General features: G+C 57.9%; 2 protein-coding genes across 3 annotated transcripts in view; both read right to left on the bottom strand.

The window, feature by feature from the left end:
* Positions 1–12,018, bottom strand: part of CAMK2A (calcium/calmodulin dependent protein kinase II alpha) — a 33,988-nt gene extending 21,970 nt beyond the window's left edge. Inside the window, exons 1-3 of one of the 2 annotated variants that reach the window (XM_032124814.1) lie at positions 11,771–12,018; positions 6,155–6,249; positions 3,174–3,233 (exon numbers count right to left, since the gene is read on the bottom strand). In XM_032124814.1, the coding sequence (XP_031980705.1) occupies positions 3,174–3,233; positions 6,155–6,249; positions 11,771–11,832 (217 nt within the window). In that variant the 5' untranslated portion in view covers positions 11,833–12,018. The remainder of the gene's footprint in view (positions 1–3,173; positions 3,234–6,154; positions 6,250–11,770) is intronic. The other variant, XM_032124815.1, reaches the window with a different exon arrangement.
* Positions 12,019–16,167: 4,149 nt separating this feature from the next.
* ARSI (arylsulfatase family member I) lies at positions 16,168–22,135 on the bottom strand. Its single transcript, XM_032125276.1, has 2 exons — positions 21,204–22,135; positions 16,168–20,150 (listed from the first exon to the last, which is right to left on the bottom strand). Exons 1-2 carry the CDS (start codon positions 21,521–21,523, stop codon positions 18,746–18,748), a joined length of 1,725 nt encoding a protein of 574 aa, XP_031981167.1. The 5' UTR covers positions 21,524–22,135; the 3' UTR covers positions 16,168–18,745.
* Positions 22,136–22,541: the final 406 nt, after the last annotated feature.

The raw sequence follows: 22,541 nt of genomic DNA, 5'->3' as shown, positions 1-22,541 counted from the left end.
TGGGCACACCCCTCGCCAGGTACAGCCAGCTACAAACCTGTCACCCTGCAGCTGCACGCTGATTTTTCAGGCTCAGATCCCTGCTCACACTTACAGGCAGGTGTGCAGCAAGGGGACAGGCACAGAAACAGGTAGGGTGGATAAACAGAGAGTTGTCTAGCATCCTCTGTCCCCCACGTCATATTTTGTTTGATTCCCTTGAGGCTATGAATATTTAACGCTTCCTCTCTCTCACCTGGTTTCAGCCTGATGCAACTTTCAACATATTTAAGAATGCTGGGAATCAGGGAGGAAAAAAGAAACATTCAGTGAGAGATTTTGTGGGAAATTTTACTCCTAGCCCCTTTTACTGCATCTAAATCAGCTGAGCCCTATATGGAAACATCCTCCAGACTCAGCGTGAGCCAGGGGAGATAACAGCCCCAGCACCGAGTGCAGACGCTGCACTGTGTCACTCTTATCTGCCAGGCCAGAAAACACCACTTTGCTGGTCCTTCTCCCGTCTCCAAGCTCTGTGGGCAAATCCAGTGGCTGCCAAGAGCGTGTTGCCAGCAGCGTCATCTCATCTGGCCAAGGCACCGGGCAAATGAGGTCTGATGAGCTGGGCAGCATCCTTCCTGTCTGTCTCCCTTGTGGTCTTGACTACTGACACAACTTGCTCATCTTATTCCCCAATTATCCTTCCCCACTGCTGGCCTCTGCAGACATCCCCTGTGCTCCAGCATCTGCATCTGCTCCGTTTTTCTCCAACATACAATCCCAGCTTTTCTGCCTTCCTCTGCTGGAAGAAACATATTTCCTCCTGCTTCGTGTCGCCTGGGAGGGATTTGAGAGTATCACGCCTGGGATCCCACAGAAGCCAAAGTGTTCTCGGGGGGATTAGGTGAGTTCAGTGCAGATAGGACCAGCATAACCATAAGCAAATGGTCTGGATACGTTCCCTGCTTGGGGAAGTCCCAAAGCCTGTGGCAGCCAGGAGCGAAGAAGGTATAAGAGGGAGCAGCTGCTCTAAATATAGCCTGATCCTACAAGTATCTGTTACTGACCATAACAAGAGAGAGCCGCACCGGCCAAACCACTCCAGCTCCAAGCCAAGAGCCAAGGCAGGAGCAGGACACAGCTTCAGGAATGAGAGTCAGAGGACAAGTACCTGGAGTTCAAACTCCAGGGCTGGGTGCAGCCAAAGTTTTCCCAATAAAGCAAGACTTCCCTGAAAGGAAGCAGCGCTCCCTAATATGTCACCCAGTGCTGTGGATGTGTTGTGGGGTCCTGGGGACCTGGACCTGCCCTTGACTGCCCGTGCACAGCTTTCCACGTGAGGGTCTCCAGCAGGCGCAGTGCAGATCACAGGCTGGTTCTTCCAGGAATGGCAGCACAGCATTCCCACGGGAGATGGAAGGACCCCACCTTGCTGCAGTGAACAAGTAAGAGGGCTGCAAAGCCCCTTGGGAGCTGGGGTGCTTCTCCCCGGGAAGGGCTGGACAGGGCTGTTTCGCCTCATCCAGCAGCAGTGCCTCCTCTTCCTCACGCCAGGCTGCTCTGCAGTGGCACCGCTCACTCCAGCTCCTGTGTGGGTAAGGAGCCGCCTTTGCTGCACGGAAGGGAAGCTGCAAACCCAAGTTTCCAGGCAGCAGGAGCAGTGGAGGGGAGTGAAAGGAAAGAGGGTGTGGGGTGGGGGATGGAGAAGAGCCTCCTGGGTATAAATAGCAGCAGATTGGACTTGTTAGCATCTCATGCTGTTAACCCCTTCTAGCCTTTGCAGCTTTGAACCTGCCAGGTCACAGCCGAACAGCGAGGGGTAGTGTAGGAAGGGGGGACAAGGACAGGGACGGGTGAGGTGTTTTGGCCGTCGGAGACCTCGCCAGCCCCACGGGCAGGTGATGGAGAGGGAAGGGTGGAAGACAGCGTTGGGAAAGAGCTGTGGCCAAGCTGGGAACCTGGGAACCTGGGGAACCTGCAGCTACCGTCCTGCAGGTCTCATTCGGTGAGTTCCTCTGGGTTTAGTATTTCTTCCTATTCAGACACTTTGCAGTGCGCTTCCTTCCGGTCTCGGCGGTCCCCACATGTCTTTTGGTGCAAAGGGGAGGCTGGACGTCCCGGAGGGACCCCTGCAGGGCAGCTCCTGGTCCTGCTGGAGCAGAGGCTGGGGAATCCTGCAGGGTCCGGCACCCCGGCAATGCAGGGGACACCTGCCACGCAGCCGTGTGCCCGAGACAGATGGAAGCCGACAGTCTTTTTTGGAACTGAAATATTTATGGGACAGGAGCCACATGGCTCATCCCAGTGGCCCTGGATCTAGCTCCCTGGATCTGCTGCAGCAGCTCCTGGGGAAGGATGGATCCAGGTCACCGGAGCAGTGAGGGGGCCAGGGAGGAGCTCAGCCGCAGGGGAACCCTCCCAGCTCCCGACTGGGGGTTGAGAGGGCTGCAGAAACCACCAAATCCTTTCCCAAAAAGCTTCAGGATCCCGATGGGGTTGGTACATCCTGGGGTGCAGCTGAGGGAAGAGGGGGTTCATCCAGACTATCCACAGGGATCAAGAGCCTGCATCAGCATCACTTCCAGGATGGAATTTGGGTATTTTTTTTACTGCAGTTTTTTCCCCTCCCCTCCTCTCTCTCTCTCTCTCCTTCTGGCCTATTTTTGTCTTTTGCAGGGGCTCAGGAGTTTTCCTGAAACAGCTTTTCCGAAGGAGGCTACTTTCAGATGGACGGTCGGTGGGAAAGTCTTCGCTTCCCCCCGCCATCGCTCCTCCTACACGCCCCGCGCTGCTGCTGCTGCTGCTCCGAGCTGCAGCCGCTTTTTGGAGCATGCAGAGGAATACAGCACCCGAGCCGGAGGAGAGCAGTAAAAATAGCCTCTTGCAGCCTCCTGGGGCTCCGCTTCTCCCTGAGGGAGCTATGGCCAAGTGGGTTAGTCCGGACCTACTTCAGTCCCCCTATGCCCAGTGGGGCCTTTCTTCCCATGGCCCCGTTTGAAGATGGTGCTTCCCACGAGGAAGAGGAGGGATGGCTCTGCAGATCAACTGGGCAGGACAACACTGAGCCCTTCTCAACCTCTGGGACAAACAGTCCGTGCTGCTGCAGACAGGGCTGGATTATGGATGTCCTGGTTCGGACATGGGAGGGCAGGTGGGCAGCACAGCCAGGCATGGGGGGTGCAGGGTGCACTTACCAATATTGGGGTGCTTCAGGAGACGGCAGATCCGGGCTTCTCGTTCCAGCTTTTGATGATCTGAAAGAGGCAATGGCCCTAAATTAGGATCTGAGAAAGGGAATCAACTGCTCTCAGCTTCTGTTGGGCTCTCAGAGGAGCTGTTGGCACAGGAAACCTGGGGGGAGAGAGAGCAGCTTTTTTTTTCCTAAAGAGTTACATATTTTGGGATAAATTCAGCATCAGGGCCTGATGGGCAGTATCCCAGCACAGATGCAGTCCCTGGCTAAGCCCCCAGGCACTGATGCCATGGGCAATCTTGGGTTTGGAACGATCCCTTGCCCTTCCCTCTCTCTTCTCTTTGCTGAACAATCTCTGATCACCTCCCAAATACCCTGGATTTGTCTGGGTTATCCCTGCCGGCAGCACTGTTGCCTTTTCTCCTATTCATCCAGGCACAGACAGCCAGGACATTTCTGGCCCCACATGGTACAGTTTGAGCAATTGAAGGCAGAGTTGGCCAGCAAGAGGTGTCAGGATGAAACGAGGCTATGGGCTTCACTCCCCCTCGCCATCGTCAGCCATTCCATACCAGGGCTTTGCTCTCCTACACTGCAGAACCCTGTCTTGGAACTGGCGCCTGTGTCCAAACAGGAAGCCCAGGTCCCACTCCCCAGCTTTCAGCAGGTTTGGGGATGTGACACAACAGACCTCTGGGCAAAGCAAGCTGAGCTGAGCCAAAAAATCCTCCTCCCTGGGACAGCTCAAAATGAATCTGCAAATCATTTTGTTTCTTCCTCTGCACTTCTCTTCTTGCTCACACCTGACCCAGCCACCCTGACTGGAGGCATTTCGTGCAGGAACTCAGCAGCCAGGACAAGCCAGGATATAATTAGGGCTGCTGTCTCTCGGTGCTATCACTGCTACCTTGCAGGTTCACACCTCGGAGTCTCACTCTGCATCAAACCAAACCTGGGTGTCTCCGACCGCTGAGACGTGAAAGCAACGCAGCCCCTTCTCTGCAGGGCTGCAGCCTTCCCCAGGGCTCAGTATCCTGTCCAAGAGGCACCCCGGGGCTTGGGCTGAGTTTTGCAGCCTGTGCTGGAGTCTGTGAGCTGAAGGCTGAGATAACCTTGGTGGCTTCATTCAGCTCCCCACAGTGTTTCCCTTGATGGGGGACAACCTTCTCAGGGTGGGACAGGGTGACAAGGAGAGGTTGGAGTTCAGGCTGTTCTCACGACTAAAGTCCATTGTGGGGTGGATGACAGGGATGGGATGGAGGGACAGTGTGACCAGTGGGGCAAGCACTTCTCTGGGGAGGTGAGTTACAGCAACTCCTACCCCACAAATCCAGCTCCTGCACACACCCAAACCCCATTTTTCCTCCAAAACCTCCACCTTCTTTCCTGTTGGCCTGTGTTGGCAGCCAGGAGGATGTCTGAAGAAACAGACCACGGCTGGGGATGTGTTGCAGCTTCTCTCACCTTCTCCCCACTTCTCTCCTTCCTGCCCTTTGTGTCTGGGGAAGTGCCATCCTCCCTGCCAGCACTGCACGGTTCCAGACCATTAGCCAAAGCTGCTGGTGATTCCAGCTGGCAGAGCAGGGAAAATAACCCCAGTGAAGCCTCTCCAGGGGACTGCTGGGCACGGCAGGGACAGCACAAATCCCAGGAGAGAATGGAGAGGGGCAAACTGCCGGAGGAGGCGAGCGGAGGCAGGAGGGAGCAAAGGGAGGGCGGCTCAATCTGCTGCTCCAGGCAGCCCTGCAAACTGGGAGGCGTTTGCCAGCTGGGGTACACGGGCAGGAGCCAAGGGCTGAGCCCAGCACCACACACCCTGCCCAGAGCCTGGCCTTCGGCTTTGGAGGAAGAGAATGATCTGCATCCCTGAAGAGGGGCAGGGATCTGTGCTGGAGGACCTGAGGGGCTCAGTGCCGGTGCTGTGCCGCTTTGGCAGCACTGTGGGAGGGCGACTGCAACATCCTGGTTTAATTCCAGGTCAGAAAGGAGCTTGTCACTCTTTTCTGCATTTCAGTTTTGCCTTGGGAGGTCAGCAGTGGAACTGGGAGAGACACCGAGGGAGGTTAATTAAACCCTCCTGGCAGAGTGCTTCCTCCCAGCACCCATCCTGCACTCCCAACAGCCAGGGAGGAGCCGGAGTGGGGACACGGCATCTGCTGCCTCATCCTTTCAATCCTCCTCATCACAGCTCCTCTGTCAGGTGCCTGGGGGCAGAGGGGTCCCTGGCTTGGGGCAAGGGCTGGCTGGTGATTTCTGTGCTGGCTCAGCTCAGCCTCACTCCGAGGAACAGCCGGGGTAGACCCACCAGGACAGACCCGCCAGCGCCTCTTTCAGCAGCAAACAGCCAATGTGCTCCACCAGAGCGATTCACCAGACGGGAGCGAGGGGTGAGGGCCCATCTCCAGATAGAAATGAAGTCAAACCCCCACCTGAAGGGATGTTCCCATTTCACTGATGTAGGTATATGAGTAGGAAAACTTACAGACCCCAGAGCAGGGATGGGGGGTCAGCAGGGGCCCTCTCAGAAGGTGATGCTCCCAAAATAACTCTGCTACACCGTGCCTGATGCTAGCATGGTCTGACTTGTTGCAAGGCTGTAACCATCATTTTGCTGCAATGTGGTGTGCAGGGTGGTGGGGGGTCTCAGGGACAGAAATGGGGTCCTCTGGCTCCTCAGGCAGATTGGGGTCTGGGAGTGCCCCTCAGCCTCAGCCAGGCTGCAGATGCATCCCTGTGATTGGATGGGATGTGGTGAGCAGCCACCAAGACACCTCCTTGGGACATTCATCCCATCCATCAAGGAGTCTGGTGTGTACTGCAGCAGAGACAGGGTGGGATGAGGGGGTCCCCATCGCACATCAAACACCCCCCACCTCATTGCACATCAAAGGCATCATCCCAGCACCATGCAGAGGGGAAAAATTCCCTACTCCATGAGCCCTGCTCACCTCTTGCCTCCCCCAGAACACCCTCAGTGCTTACCTCGAGCAGAGAGCTTCTTGGTATTGATGATCTTGGCCGCATACTCTTGTCCTGCCAACACCTTCACACATCTCCGGACAATGGAGAAAGCGCCCCTGGGAACAGAAGAAGCCAGAGGTGAAGGGCTTGGTGTGGGCACAGGCACAGCTCAGCACTCATGGCCGTGGGGTGAGGGGCAGCCACAGGCATGGGGGTGAGGATGGGCATGGGGATAGGTGCTGACTGGGGCAGGGACTTGGGGAAAACATGGAGGGATTTCAGCTGGCTTCTCTGCACTGCTGTCCTTGAGGAATGGTGGGAGGAGGCCCATGCAGACCTAGGGATAAAGGTGGATTTCTCCCCTCCATGCTCCTCTGGGACACCCCAGGCATGGTGCACTTTTCCTCCTCTTCCTCCTGGCTCTGCCCTACCTGTTGCCAGGAGGGAAGGGGCAGTGATTTACCGAGGGTGCTGGTTCCCGAGGGAAACCATGATGGCTGCAGCTGCCACACAGCTCTCGGCCACTTCACTCTTGTGTGGCTCTGCCTGTCCTGGACCTTCCAATCACAGCAGGACTTGGCAGCTGTGACCGGTGCCAGATTCCCTCCCACTGCAAAACTGTCACCCAGGCAGGGACAGCCCAGGGGACACTGCGAGGATGGAGCCAGGCTGGACAGGGATGGATGCTGCTGCACCTTGCACACGCATGAGCCAACATGCAGAGCTTTCCTGGGGTCTGGCAGGCAAGCGAGCACAAGTGCTTGGGACGCTCCAAAGACTCCTGTCTGCCCCTGTACCCCGTACCCCGGGTCCTGCCAGCTCGTGGCACTGCCAGTGCCGGCGCAGTGCTGGGAGCTGCGGCACTGCAATCACACACACACACACATGCACGCTCCAGCCCTGCTGAGTAAAACCTTTGTGCCGGGTTCCCTTTCCTGCCAAACCTCTCCAATTGCTAAAATAACAACTATCAAAAGCAATCCCACCTCGTGCCCCACCTTCCCCCCACTCCCCTTCACCCCACTCCAGCTCCCTGCCGAGGAATAAAAGGCCGCAGGCTGGTGAGAGCGGCGGATAATTGATTTTAGCGGCGGGGGCGGGTGGAGACGGGCAATTTGGGTTTGAATGTGATTTTTAGAAAAGCAGGCAAGCAGCGGGTGTGGAGGGGTGGGGATGGAGCCCCAGCAGAGCTGGCAGCCCACGTGCCCGGTGCTGCCGCGCAGAGCATCGCTCATGGCACGTGCCAGGCAGGAGTTGGGGGAAAACATCCTGGTGGTTCCCAGCTTCCCCGTCCTGCCATTTAATCCTGGCTGCTGAAAGAGCTGAGCTGTTAATATCCCTGAATGCTGGGGAGGAATTAACTGGGAAGGGTGGGTGAAATGCTTCATATCCAGCTTGCCATAGGTAGGGAGACCAGAGACTGCAGCAGTCCTGTGGTGTTACTCTCTTCATCCGGCTGGGAACCCCACACTGTGTAGGGTTTGTGGGCTCCTGTGGATCCCTGGGACTCATCTTCTCTATTTTTTTCCCTAAAGATATGTGTGATGTTTCTGCAGTGGCAGGACAGTCTGCAGCAGAGTGCAGCAAGCAGGGATATCCCCCTGCCCCAGCTCGGGGTTTCACTGCAGAACCCAGCATGAGGCTGGAGCGTTGTAGGTGTCCCAGATCCACTGGAGGTTGGGGACTGGTGGTCACTCCTGATCCCAGTGTCCACAGCCACTTGCTCATCTATTTATTAGAACTGAATGGCAAAAAAGGGAGCCATGGGAAGCGGCTGTTTCACTTCCCCAGCTACATTCCTGGCTTTTGGCTCCTTCAGACCTTCCTAACAGAAACCAAATGTCTATTTGTGGTCTGTAAAGCATAAGCAAAACCCTGTGTGCCCGGAGGGTGGGTGGCACATGGAACACTGGATGCAGGTGCAGGATACCCAGGGGTACAGCACGCTTGCTATCCTCCTCTCCTTGTTCCAGTCAGGTCCTTCGGTGGGTCTGCACCAGCCAGGAACCCTCCACATTGGGTGTTTGACCCCCAGCCAGGCTCTGTTCCACTGTGCCAGGCTGCTTCCTTGCTACTCAGTCCTGTGCAGGATTTTTCCAGCCTAGGGGAAAAAAAGCCCCCCTTTGCTCCATCTTAATACAGCATCTTCCCAGCAAAGGCAGCATCCCCTTCCACACCAGGGGCTCATGGGCACTGCAGGCAGCGCTGTGGGTGCCAGGCAGGGAGCTCAGCCCCACTGTGCTGCAAGAAACCCCTCTGGAAGGAAGGAATCATCTCCTGCTCCCTGCCCATGGGCAGCAGCCTGTCCCTTCTCTCCCAGGGTGCCGGGTCTTTGGATGGGAATCACCCGAACCCTGGTGACAGCTGAGGACCCCCATCTCTGCCTGGCTTGGATGAGACAGCATGTCCCAGTCTGAGCAGGGGACAGGCACATCACCTGCAGGGCCGTGGGTACAGACCGTGTCCTTGTCCCCCGGCTGGGTGCCAGCGCAGGGGGATGTTGGACCTGCAGCCCCGAGCCCCAGCACTGCTGAGCCCCAGCCCTGCAGCCTCTGTCCCTTGGTCCCCAGGCCAGGCATGACCCCATGCCTTGTCCCCACGGCCTCCCCCACCAGCTCAAGCAGTGGCTCTGCCACCAGGATGCTCCGCTTCTCCCTTTTTCACACCTTCCCTGCCAGCGCCCGGCTGTGCTGCTGCCGCCCTCCCTCTCTTCAACACCTCCTCCTCCTCCGAGGCACTTTATCTCCTTTCTAGAGAGAAGAGTGTGGGCTGGGGATTTTTTGTTCCTCCATTTTTTTTTTCTGTTTAATAAGCCCCCTCTCCTGCAGCTCCGGGAGCGGAGGGGCTGATCCTACGGCTCGGCACGGTAATTGTCTCCAGCCTCTCCCTGAACCTGCTGCGGGGGCGGATTTGGAGGCGCCGATGGAGCTGCACTTCATGTTTGTCCTACTCCGGGGGGCCGTGGGCAGGATCCTCTCCCTGTCCCCCCCTACTGCCCCCCGCCCTCCGCCTGATTCCCTCCTGCAAGCGTGGGGGATCGGAGCAGCCCTTCACTCGCTCAGCTTTGCGGGGGCTGCCGCAGGAGTGGGTTTTCCCCAGCTCCGTGTCCCCCGCTCGGGACAGATGTCCTACCATGCTTGGGAGGTACGGGGATGTGACAAGGGCTTGTGCCTTGCTGGGCAGACTCTGCAGATCTCCCTCCCCATCTCTGCCTGCCCCCAAAGCCCCACCGTGGTGCCACCATTAGGTGTGTGGCATCTCAAACCCCCACCTGCCCGGGTGTCAGGAGGGGTGACAGCCGAGGAAACGGCAGAGAAGCAGGGTGGGTGCAGCAGCCTGGCACTCAGAGCTGCCGTCCTGCCAGTCAGGCTGGGACACACCGTGTCCCCCACAAGAGCCCGCTCCAGTCCCTTGGGGACAGCAAACTCAAGATGGACCCTTTCTGCTCCGAATCCTTGCAGGACGCTGCTCCCTACCAAGGTCTGGTGTGGGGAGAGCCGTTCTGCCCACCCCTGCCAGGACACCCCCACCCCGGCTGGCACCGGGAGCACCTCTCCAGAGGAGGAACACTTCCCAGCGCGAGCAGCTGCCGCAGCAGAGCAGAGGTGCGGCACTTCGTCCTGATTTCCCTCTCTAAGCCCGTGAAGCGGAAATTTCCCCATGGGAAACCGCTGATTTTTGAATGTGCCAGGATGTGCTGGAAACCATCCCAGTGGAAAATCCCCAACCAGCCCCACAGCACTTTGGCTACCCCGGTGAAGCCCCTAACTCGGGAACACCTCAGTGCTGCAGCTGTACCTGCCCTCTTGAGTGGATGGAAAAGCTGTGGGATGCACCGAGCTGGGGCTGCTGCCCCTGCGTCACCCCAGAACTGGGGTGGTTGGGTGCGATGCTCTCAGGGGCTGGTGAGCTGCTGCGCCAGCTTTGCTCCTTTATTCCTGTTAAAATGCATCTGTCCGAGTGGTTTTACACCACAGTGCCGGGCAATGCAGGCAGCCCCTGAGCCTGGGTGCTCAGCCCTCCGGTCAGCACCCACCCAGCAAAGCGTCGCAGCTCAGATACCTTCAGGAGCCCTCCTGGTCCTCCTCCATCACTCCTGGCCTGCCAACTCCCCTCCACATCCCCACAGCCACCTCTGCCCAGCCAGAGCCCCACAGCCTCACCACAGACACCCAGCAGCCACTGCCTCACCTGCCCACCCCCTGCCACCACCACAAAGCCCTAGAGCCCTGAAAAGCCGAGAAAAGTCTGGAAAAAGCAGGTCCCACATCCCACCTTGCCACCAGCTCCCTGGTGGGTGCCCATCCCCCTGCCTGCAGTCCCAGCTGGGGCTGTCCGTGCCACAGGGACCCACTCCCCAACCCAATCCCCTGCTGTCCACCAGCCCCTCTCTGTCACCCTGATGCCACAGGGATGGATGTGAGTATCCCGGGATGGGGGGGCCCATTTGCCTCCACAGAGCTGCACTTTGTGGCAGCACCCTGGTGCCACGGTTTGGCTGGCGAATGTGAGCAGCATGCAGCCCAGCACAAAGTCCTCCTGTCTCAGCCTCTCCATTTCCCCATCTCTGCCCTCTCCCTTCTCCCTCGCCCCCATTTCACACGCCCACGTGCATGTGGGCACACGCTTAGGCACAGGCTGCTCTGCGCCCGGGCGATGCAGGGCTGCGGGGTTGGAGCCTCCCTGTGCCTATGGATGGACAAAGCTTCCCCTCTGGAGCTCAGGCACCCTGAGCCCACCACCGTGCTGCCAGCTGCTCTGAAGGGATGGCGGCCACGCGCCCCAGATTTACACACCAGCTCCAAAAAAAGGCACAGAAACCAAAACAGAGGCACACGCCTGCTCACTCCTGCACCCGTTTTACAGCCACACGCTGGGCGGGACGCGGAGCATCCCTCCGCACGGGGAACCTGGCATCCCCTGCTCCACCCGGGAGTGCTCAGAGCGCCCCAGGATCCCCTCACTGTGCACAGGCAGCTCTGTTTGCACACACACACACACACGGACATGCACTGATCCAGGCACATGCGATGACACCCGGACCAGAGCAGCTGAGCCCTCCCCTGCAGGAAAGCTGGGTCAGCCAGGGCTATGGCTCACTTGCACTGGGACAGGGCTGGGGAATATCCTGGATCTTTCCAAAACCCACCAGGATTCTCTGGGGGCTGCCAGGCAGACTGGGTCTCCTGCAGGTCTAGTCAAGCCACGGTGAATCCACACAGATAAATTCCCTAAAGAAATGTGAGGGGTGCCCACTGCTTTGGCTTTCCTCCTCAGCTGTCCTGTTCCTCCTCCCGGCTGGAGAACTTCCCAAGGGAGCCAGCAGCCTTCTTTTTTGGGAGTAGCTTTTCCATAAGAGGGGCAGCTGAGCCCTTCCCAAGAAACTCCAGACCGCTGGGGTGTCCCAAGTCCCCAGCCAAACACCCATCAGCAGCCCCTGAACTCAGGTGTGGACAGAGAAGCAGGTCTGGGGCTGGCAGCCCCCACCCTCACCCATGTGCCCTCTCTGATTCCCACTGCATTCTCTCCATGCCCATCTCCTTTCCCCCATCTCCAGCAGTTCCTAGCACTGCCGAGTCTCTCTCCCAGCCAGGGCACAGCCCCGCTCTGAGCATCTCAGCCCCGTCTCCAACTTACTTGCCCAGTTCCTCAAAGAGCTGGTACTCCTCGGTGAAGCGATTGCAGGTGATGGTGGCCATCCCGAGGGGCTGGAAATGCTCCCTCCCGGTGCGGAGTTTGGGGCAAGCAGCTCTCCTCTCACTCCCTCCCTCTCCGTGTGCTCCCGGGGCTCTCTCCTCGCTGAGGTAAATAAGGGAATATGTTTGATTGACAAGCCCAGAGATAATGATGAGGGCAATTTGTCTTCTCAGCTTCACAAGCCTTCGTCAGCATCCCCGTCCCCATGGTGACCACCGCTGCCAGAAACGCCCTGTTTCTGTTGCCGGGGCAACTGCTTCCCAAACCCGCCGCCCTCCGTGGGGACCAGGCCCCTGCTGGGGACCCAGCCCGGGGGCTGCCCGGGGGTCACCCACCTGCTGCGGAGGGGGGGATCTCTAAAATACAACTACTAAAGGCAAATTAAAGGCTGTGGCAGTGGTAAAATAATTGGGGCAAAAAAGGTTTCCATGGAAACCATGGTTTCCATGTTGCAGGAGGATGCTGTCACCCCAGCAACTGCTTATGCCCCCCCCCCAAAAAAAATACAGGCCCTGCTGGTACCTACAGCAGCATTCCTGGGGGCCCTGAGGGCTGTGGGATGGGGGACACGCTGCGGCGGGAGGGAGCAGATGGAGCAGAAGTGTGTCAGGAGAAGCTGGAGAAACCATGGCAGGTCCCCAGGTCCCCACACCGTCCCGCCTTCAGCCAGGGTCCTCGGGGGGGCTGGCCCCAATCGCACTGCAGTGGAGAGCTGGCTGCTCCCCACTCCCCCCTTTGTCCCCTGAGTCCCCCTGAGGGCTCTGGGGTTCCTGTGGAGCAGCTCCAGAGGGTCCCCCCAGAGAGGGGCAAGCAGCCTGGCCTGCAGCACGCCTAGAGGGGACCACAAAGGCTGTGTCCTGGGGTGCTGTGTCCCTGTGGTGCCCAAGCTGGGGCAGAAAGGGGGAAGTTTCAGAGTGGGAATAGGAGGAAGGTCTGGCTCCCCAGTCCTTGGATTTTTTGTTGCTGAGTCGCCTCTCTGCTGTGCTGAACATAAGAAAGCACAAAAAGTGCAATAAAAGTGGAACTGTGAGGTCCAAAACCTCAGGGAAGGGGTTTCCCTCTGAGTCCCCACCAGCACTCACTGGGGATCCAGCACCACCCCCTCTGTCTACACCACCCCTTGCACTTTCCACCTGCTGGCTTCCCCCAAAAGAGCTTTCTACTAAGCTTTTGTCCCGTTTCTGGATGATTTTGCAGCAGCAGGACCCTCATCACAACAGAAGGGACTCCCTGTGCTGGCTGGGAGGGCATTGCCTTTGGCAGCTGAGATGGATTGAGTTCCCCTTCAGGCTGCCATGGAAGGGTTAAAAGGAAAAGAAAAGGTTCTAACCAGACAAAAATAGGGAGAAATCTTTGAGAGGGGAGAGAGGAGGAGCAGAGAGGGAGAGAAGAAAGGAGGTGGAAGTGGAGGAGGACAGCAAGTGGCGGAGTGAGGAAGAGGAGGGGGAGGAGGAGAAAGGTCTAATGGCTTTTCCATTAATTGCACTATTACCCACCTGCATCCCCACCTTGCATCCCTGCATCCAGCCTCCAGCTCCTGCCTGGTCCCATCCAGGGGACCCTGGTGGCAGAGCAGGGACCAATTCCCAGCCCTGGACGGGCACATGGATGGGGCCACAGTCCCCAGGGGTTGATGACCTCCAGACCCACCCTGGCCATGCCCTGGCATGGGCAGAGCACACCAGGCACCCTCACTTGGGGTGCAGGCAATGCACATGTGCCATCTGTGCCCCAGGGACACGATGGTCCCCAAAATGCCTCCTTGCCCCTGCACAACTCCTCCCCATGTCGCTCCCACAAAAAAGGGGGTTCATTCCCCACCCCAGGGCTGTTCCAGGATGCAGGGGGCTGCCATGGGGGCCGGTACACCCGAATGTTTGTGGGAGTGCTCTCCTCCTCCAGCTTTTTGCTGCCAGCCCCCAGCAGCCCCTTGGAACCCTAGAGGCAAGAGGAAGAGCCCCCCGCTCCCGAGACCCCATGGGCGGCTCTGTGCCCCTGCCTCACTCCCACCTCCCTCCCACCTGCGCTAATGTTCGTGTCCCCGTGAGCTCCGCAATGTGACCTGCCCCCCTCCCCGTGCCCACCCCCACACTGCCACACGTGCTCAACCCCACACGCGTGACTCTGCGTGCTCCCCGAGCCAGGAGGAGGGATCTGTCCCTTCCTTATCCCCGCTGCATCCCTGACACCCCAAACCCCCCACCCAGGCAGGGGGTGATGGCAAAACCCCCCACGAGGACCGTGCCTCCCTTCCCAGGGTTCTCCTGCCTGGCAGAGACACAGCTCTCCAGGAAAAGTTTCTCCCTCTCTGCTCTTCTCTCTATTCAGTTTTTTTTCCCCTTTTTCTTGACATTTTTCCTTCTGAGGGTAAGGTGGTGTCAGACTTCTGCGTGCTGAACATGCTCTGCTTTGCTGATAATGTTTTCCCAAGCAGGAACTGCTGCCTGGTCCCACTCCTGGGTGCCTGGGGACAATCCAAGGGGAGCAGGAGCTCTGGGTGGAACCTTCAATCTCTGGGCTGGGGGCTCCCCTGCAGAGGGAAGTAGTCCCAGTCCTCTCCCAGAGGCCTCAGGATACTCTTAGGATGTGTCTGTTCCCAGCCATCCCCAGATTTGCTCCTGCAGGGCTTTGGGAGCCATGCTGCTCTCCTGCTGCCATACTCGGGTCTGGCCACCTGATGGAGACCTTCATCCCCAGTGCTCCTCTCCATCACTGGGCTGCCTCTCCAAAAATGCATCCTGCTCTCCATACCCTGCTCCAGCTCTGCCTGCAGAGCTTTAGCTTCTGCATCCCAGCAGGGGCTGCCCCCGGGTGGGCACCCGAGGTCTGATGCCGAACCCCAAACACACGGGATGGGCAGCTCAGGAAGGATCCACGTGTCCTGGGGGGGCTGCAGCAGGTGCCCCTGCTCCCAGGGGATGGGGCTTGCAGCAGTGCCTCGCACACCAAACGAGTCGGCCTGCCAATTACATATTGCAGAGATCCCAAAATTACTGGGACAGTTTCACATGCAAGCTGGGGTCTGGGGGATGCTCAGTTGCTGTCCTCTGGGAAGCTGAATTTGGGGTTATTTTTAGAGAAGATTATAAATACCGTGGTGAGGAGAGCTGATTTACATTTAAGGCTGTGTTTGCAAACGTGCCCTGTCCCTACGGGCCCAGCACTTGCTCCTGCAACCACAGGAAGCTGCTTTTGGCTGAGACAGGGTGTCCTCAATGCCACCCTCTCCCTGACAGTGGGGTTCGTAGGCGAAGACTCTCCTGTGGACATGTCCATGATACTTGGGGACACCCAGCAAGTGCCATGCGGCTCCCTGAAGCCATTGTGCACTGGATCTGGGTGGGGGGAACCTGCAGAACCACACGGCCTCAGATCCCTGGCATGAGAAAGGACACAAGTACCCCTGATGCAGAACACCTTCTGCTCAGCATGAGGTGCTCGGGGTGCTCTGGCACTCTCCCACTGTGGCAGTTTGCTGGGATCTCCTGTCCTGGTACTGGGCTTCTTCCCTCTCTCGGGTGGGAGCTCCCTGTGGGGCTGGAGAGTCTCTGATGTACCCCCAGTCCTGCCTGACGCATCCCATCCCTATTCCATCCCCATCCTATCCCACTCCCCTCCCCATCCCTCCCCAGCCCAGCCCAGCCCCACCCTCCTCTTATCCTCCTCCCCGTCTCTATCCCATCCCAACTCCATTCATTCCCAGCCCATCCCCTCCCCACTCTCTCCAGCCAGCAGGGTGGAAACAGCCAGGGTGGAGACAGCCAGTCCATGCCGACAGACAGGCAGCCACCACCCCACCACCCCTCCACCCCTGATGGCCCCGAAGCACCCCCCTGCCCCATCCCTCCCAGGCTCCCATCCTACACCCAGCTTCTGGTGGGGTTTGGAGCTGCCTGGAGCTTGCCAGGCGCTTTGAAGGGAGGTTGGGAAGGAGGGGAGCCTCAGCCTGTCTGTGAAAACACATCTCCCGGGTGCAGGGAACTCCACCGCCTTAGCATCTCTCCAGCTGCATTAACCCCTTGGCAGCCAGAGCACGCACACAATCCCAGGAGATTTCAGCTCTCTGAAAACAAGGGATTTTGGCACATAGCTGCGTTTTTCCCAGCACAGGCCATTAATGAACACTGCTGTGATTAGGAGAACACGTGGCAGCAGCTGCATCTCCTTTCCCAGCCCAATAGTCAGACACAGCACAGCTGGAATCAGTGGTGAAGGACAACTGGTGTCCTCGGGCTGGAGGCTTTGCTCTCTCCAAGCACCCAGAGGTGCTCCTGCCGACTTCTCCTCTTTGTTTTCAGGGACTAAGATTTTCCTTCAGCTGTTTCTTCTTGCAAAGGTTCAGAATCCAACTTTTTTTAATTAAAACACAGATGACAACAGATCCACCACTGTGGCCAGGCTGACTGTGAACCCAGCATCAGCCCAGCAGATCCAAACCTGGAAAGGAAGTGAAACCAGACGAACCTTTCCATGGGGATATTAGCAAAAGGGAATGGGAGAAAAATCAAGCATGTTTTCATGGAAATTTCCGTTTTTGAAGGAAAAAAAAAAATAAAAGAAGGACTAAACTTGGATGCATTTATATAAATATGGAAATGAAAGCCGTTTCCTGAGCCTTGTCACCACCCCACGTCCAGTCCTGCTCTCCCATTCCCTTCAGCACCAACTGTCCCTTAGCCAATATTTGTTCCCAAGCCCCTGCAGCATTACCCCCTGCCCTCCCCTGGCTTTGGCTCTGCCTGCAGCAGCCTCCTCTTCTTCAGCAAAATGTTACTTTATTTTCAGCAACTGGTCGGCTTTGCCAAATGGCTGCTGGTGCCACAGCCCCGCTGGTGGTGCACATCCCCAGGGACCAGGCTGGCTGACTGAGGTAGTTTGAGGATGTGGAGCATCCTCTTGGGGCTCATCTCCGCTCAGGTGATGCCATGGGGACCACTCCTCTTGGAGCAACATGCTAAGGGAGCAGGGATGGAGATGGGGCTGATGGAGGAGCTGAGTCCCCCTCTGAAACAGCCTTGGGATGTGCCTGCAGGGATGCAGGGAGCCGATGGGATGGGATGGGATGGGATGGCACAGTGATGGGCGTGCGCGGAGCAGCAGGGACTGGCGCACACACCGCCACGCTCCAGCTTTTCAAACTCCTTCCAGCTCTACAAGAAGAGGCCTCCTCTCTTCTGCCTTGCTGTCAGCTGTTTTTTTTCCTTTGTTTCTATAGAAAATCCCAATTCCCCCAAATAATCCAGCTAAGAGTAAGAAAAAAAAAAATACAAACATGTCATTGCATTTTCTTCCCATCCTCATCCCTCTCTCACACACAGGGCTTGAAAGCACACTGAAAGGTATTCAGCGTGCACGCTGCCAATTGTCACATCTTTCAATGACAGATTTTAAATGAATGTTATTTTGCAAGGGAGAAAGAGGGGGGAAAAGAAAAAAAAAAAGAAAGCCCACACTGCTCATCCAAGAGCTGACAAGTCCTAACGGGCCTCATTTTCCAGAGACAAAAATAACTATTTTCAAAATTCACAGCAGGGCCTTCGCCTACACACGCTGCACCAAGAGAAACCTGTGGGGAGAAATGTAAAACACATTGTGTAAATGGAAATGCACCATGCATCCAAAACGATTTTAAAGCTATTTACCCCCTTTCATCCTCGCCAGCTCTCCTGTGAGCACACGTACGCGCGCTCGCACCCTGCTGAAGGCGCAGGGGCCCGGAGCTTTGCTGGCTTCCCTGGCCCCCGGCCATCGGATGGGCTCCCCACAGCAGCGGATGATGGGGAGGTGTTTTCCTCCCCACGCGTGCGCTGCTGGAAGAGCAGTGCCCATCTGCAGCGAGGGGATGCGGCGCAGTGCTGGCAGGTGGGAGACGTCCCCATCATCCCCATCCTCCACTGTGGCTTCAAAGTCCTGCAGCTACAGAACAGCACATCAGCTTCTGCAGAGACCTTCTTGAGATCTTCCCTCTGCCCCGGGTTCAGCAGTGGGATGTGGGGACAGGGACAGCTCCAGCACGGGGAAGGGGCAGCCAGGGGTGGTTGGCTGGTTGGGTATGTAGGATTCATAGGGAGGATCAGGGGTGCCTAGAGCCATGCACATGAGGGGGCTGTCCAGGCAAATTTTGGGTGAAAGGGTCTGCTTTCAGTCTGCTGGCTGACCCATGTGGAGTCCACCAGAGCCTGGGGCAAACCTGCCTCCCAAATGTGGGGCCAAAGAGAACCACCTGTCCTCTGAGAGCATCCAACCGTGCCTCCATGGGCCACAGCTCCTCACCAGGGCTGCTCCTGGCCCCACAAGCCAGTGGAGAGGGGAAGCTGTAGCTCCACATGAGGTCCCTGTAGCAGCATGACTTAATCCAGCCACACTGATCTCAGGTCTGACATCCATGGTCAGGAATCCATCCCTCCACAAAGAAGCAATGTGGTCTTGAGTTTGGGGGAGGCCCTCGAGTTCCCAGAGCAAGAGCAAAGGTTGCAGCCACTTGGCAGCAGGCTGAGAGCCAGGAGTAAATAGAGGGAAATGGTGAGGGTTAACGTGAAGGCAGAGCCCCCCATGCTTCCTCCTGCCCTTGCGATGGCCAACACTTAAAGTTTATGATTGGTTGCAGAATCCTGGAGGAAAGGGTCTCTCTCTTTGGAAGTGGCTGTGCAGGGCCAGCCCAGCTCAGCACAGTCATTCACCAGCACTGAGCACTGCAGCAGAGACCACATCGCCCTTCCTCACCCACTGGGAGCAACTCCCTGTGGCCACCACTCCAGCTGGGGAGAAGTGTTTTGGAGTGAACCCCAGAGTAAGGGAGAGCAAGAGAGCATTGGCCACCTCCCCGCTTGTCCTTCTCCCTCGCTCCCACGCCACGGCACTGCAGTCCAGAGCTCTACCCTGGCCAGGATGGCTGGATGCTGGGGGAGTGTCCTGTCAGATGCGGTTGGACATGAGCCTGGTGTTCAGCTTGCGGAAGAAGGAGCGCAGCTTGCAGATCTTGCACTTCTTCTTCTTCTTGTTCCTGCTTTTCAGGGGCTCCCGGCCGCCTTCCCACTCCTCCCCATCATCCTCACTGGCCCAAGGTCCCCAGGCACCACCGTTGAAGTCTGGGTGAGCCCGGGGGTTCTCCGCAGGGTACCGCACCGGGATGGCCGTCCGGTTGTAGTGCACCAACCTCATCAGGAGGCTCCTGACCACGTCCGGGCGCTGCTCGGAGAGGTCATAGCGCTCGTAGGGGTCAGAGGTGATGTTGAAGAGCCACACGGACTTCCTCAGGCCATTAGTGAGACGCTCCAGGTTCCACCAGCTCCCTGGGAAGTTGGTCAGGGTCTGCGGGGGGATCCAATCACTGTACCCTGGGTCACCAGTGAGGAGCTTCCACTCCCCAACCCGGATGGAAGCTTGCACGGCCGTGTTCCAGATGCCGAAGCCATCCTCCAAGGAGCCGTACTTGGCATGGTTGTACAGTGGGTCAATGTTGTGCAGGATTTCGGTGCGTGGCGACTCCTTGCCCTCACTGATAGCAGGCCAGACGTTGTAGCCATCCAAGCCTTGGACATTGCTCAGGTTGCCCCCGGCCAGGCTGACCAGAGTTGGGTACCAGTCTGTGATGTGAACCAGTGCCCAGCTTGTCCGACGCTTGCGCTTGATCAGGGGACTGTGGACAAAACCAATGCCACGCACTCCCCCTTCCCAGTACGTCCCTTTGCGGCCCCGTAGTGGCCAGTTGCTTCCACCAGAGAAGGTTTGCCCGCCGTTGTCTGTGGAGAACACGATCACACTGTTGTCATAATAACCATACTTCTTGAGGGCCCAGGTGATGTTCTTCACCGCCTCATCCATGCAGGTCACCATGGCTGCGTACTTGCGGCGGGCGACGTTGCCCATGGAGCGGTAGCGGTAGATGTACTCCTTGGGGGACTGCAGGGGCGTGTGGACCGCTTGGAAGGCCACGTAGATGAAGATGGGCTCCTTGGGGCTGTGGGATGCCAGGATCTTGTTGACACGCTGAGCGTAGAGGAAGGTGGAATACTTCCCGCTCTGGTCCCAAGCCACGTCCTCCCCTTCGTGCAGGTCATAGCCGCAGACGCCCGGCCCGTCGCAGTTGTCATAGGTGTAGTAATCCACGTTGCCTGTCAGGGAGCCCAGGAAGGTGTCGAAGCCCCGGCGAGTTGGCAGGCACTCCCTCTTGTAGAAGCCAAGGTGCCACTTGCCCACCATGTGTGTGGAATAGCCGGCTTCCTGCAGCTTCTGTGGCAGGGTGACCTGGTCGAGGGGCAGGCAGTTGGGCTGCCGAGGACGGATGATGGAGTGCTGCAGTCCTGTGTGGATCTGGTACCTGCCAGGAAGAAAGAGGGAAGCAGTGGTGATGAGGAGCAGCACTGGGTGAGGACGTGATGGCACTTTATGTGTTAGAGACCCAAAACACATGCAGATCTCCATGTCACCCAACCCAACCCAACCCAATGAAGCAAGCTCCAGCCAGGGACAAGGATCTCCTCATCCATCTGTAAGTACCAAAAGCAGATGCAAAGTACACAGAGAGTGGCCCAGCAGACTTCTCACAAAAATGCCACCAGCAGCTGTCCCCACTGCTGCCAACCTGGCCTCTGTCAGGGCTGGGCAGCACAAGCAAGTGGGTTCACAATGCCCTACCTGAATGTCCCCACCATCCCTGTCCTCCCCTGCCTTGCACACCACAAACATGTCTGGGACCCCTCAAGAGCCATCAGGAGAGAAGGGAGGTCTTTGCCTGGACCCTGGTGGGCTTCACCACCCCAGGCAGTAGGTGACCACACCCATAGGCACCTCCCTAGGGCCCACTCCTCAGCAGGAGATGGGCTGGTGGGATCTGCCTCCTGCAGCGAGTGCTGAACACACCACACTGCTCCAGAGAAAGCCCCACCTATCCTAGAAGGCAGAACGGTCCAGGATAAGGGGACATCTGACTGTGCTGCCGTGGGAGAGGGCGATGGAGCAACATCCAGCCTGTGCTGGCCAGTGCAGCACTGAACACGCATGCAGGGAAAGCACGGGCCAAGGGCCTCACAGCAAATCCCTGAGGGACAGTGTGTCAGGGACTACCTGGGGACACAGCTCCTTGCCCAGCACCACAACACCTCCTGACTGGAGACCACCCTCTCCCAAAGTGACATCCACTACCCAGCAGCATCCACATTTTTGCTCTTGCCACGTGCCACTATTTATCCTGTGTGGAAATCAACTGTTCACCCAGGAAGCTTTCTAGAGAAATCCAGAGCTGCTGGAGGATCTCCATCCCCTGCCAATACACCATGGCACTGGTCTAGCAGCAAGCTGGGGTTAAGCCCCTCAGACCTACAGAAGGGACCAAAGGGGGACATGAGTAGGCTGTGAGCAGGTGCTGGCTTACCTGCCAGTTATCAGCTGGCTCCGGGATGGGGTGCAGATGGGCTGGATGTAGTAGTTCTCCAGCTTCACACCGTCCGCTGCCAGCCTGTCCAGCGTCGGTGTCTGGATATCTGAGCCGTGATAGCCAATGTCGTGGTAGCCCTGGTCATCAGTCAGAATGAAGATGATGTGGGGTGGCCTGGTGAAGGTGGGAGGCAGTGATTTCTCCATGGGGTCTGTGGCCACATCGGCCACCAAACTGGGCTTCATCCAGTCCCAAGATAAATAGCCAAAGCTGAGCAGGCTGACGAGCGAGAAACCCGTGAGGGCATAGACGGCCATCCCGAAGCACTGCGCTGCCTGCCAGGGGAGTTACCGTCCCAGCATCGTCTCAGAGCCACGAAAACAGGAGGTCTTCCCCTCCTCCAGGAGAGCCCCCTGACCTAAGGGATGCTCCCCGCAACCCCCGCAGCTGGTTTTGCGGGAGCAGCTTCCATCAAGGCACTCTCGCGTGCACACAAAGAGCTTAATCCGCCGGGGCTGGGTTGCCTTCAGTCAAAGGAAAATAACCCTCGCGCTGCTCCAATCGCACACATCTGCACGGCAGGACGGGCTCCTCGCAGGGACTGGCGGCGGCCCGCAGCCGCTCACCAGCGTCCCGAGCGTTGGAAACACTTCCTGGCTTCCTGGGGTTTTCTCCCTGGTGTTATTTCTTTATGAAGAGCTCCATAAAATCCTCGTCAGAGAAAGTTGCTGGCTTCTCCTCTGCTCCAGCCCTGCGCCTGCCCGGCTATCCAGACGGCTCGCTCGGGATACGAGGATCCTTGTCTTTAAACTCCTGCGGAAGAGGGTGCTAAAGTTCAAGCCCAGGGGTGCCGAGCTCTCCTCCTCACTCTCCGAGCAAGGGCCGCCCTCTCCTTTTCCCAACCTCCGCTCCAAGGCAGACTCCCAACATCTGCCCAGGACGTGGTCTAAGCCGCCAGGTTTATGGGGAGCTGCCGGCTCGGCCCCTCCCAGCTCAGCAGCTCCAGCAAAAAGCTGGGAAGCCCCAGAGCATGCAGGGTCGTAAGCGTGGCATTCCCTGAGCCACCGATGCTTCCCTCCCTGCTTGCACCGAGGCGTGTGACACATGGATCAGGACCCTTGGTGGGATGCTCAGCTGAAGCCCCCGCAGCATCCAGCCCGGGAGGGCAGCAGGACTGGCTGGGTCTCTGGGAGGGATTGCTGGGGCCGGCTGCCCACACTGACAGGATCACCATCCAAATAAATCCTGAACAAGGGGAAGCTGCAAAAACTTGTTTGAACACCCCCAGTGTTAATAAAACCACCTGGGGGCTTGCAGAACACTACGGAGTGGGGT

This window comes from Corvus moneduloides, chromosome 15, assembly GCF_009650955.1.
Source record: "Corvus moneduloides isolate bCorMon1 chromosome 15, bCorMon1.pri, whole genome shotgun sequence".
In the NCBI taxonomy this organism is placed as follows: domain Eukaryota; kingdom Metazoa; phylum Chordata; class Aves; order Passeriformes; family Corvidae; genus Corvus; species Corvus moneduloides.
This window is presented reverse-complemented; position numbering and strand designations above follow the sequence as displayed.

Coding starts and splice junctions, on each gene's coding strand:
- ARSI (XM_032125276.1), bottom strand. CDS start 21,523: ATGGCCGTCTATGCCCTCACGGGTTTCTCGCTCGTCAGCCTGCTCAGC. Junction 20,151..21,203: donor AGCCAGCTGATAACTGGCAG/GTAAGCCAGCAC, acceptor TCTTCCTGGCAG/GTACCAGATCCACACAGGAC.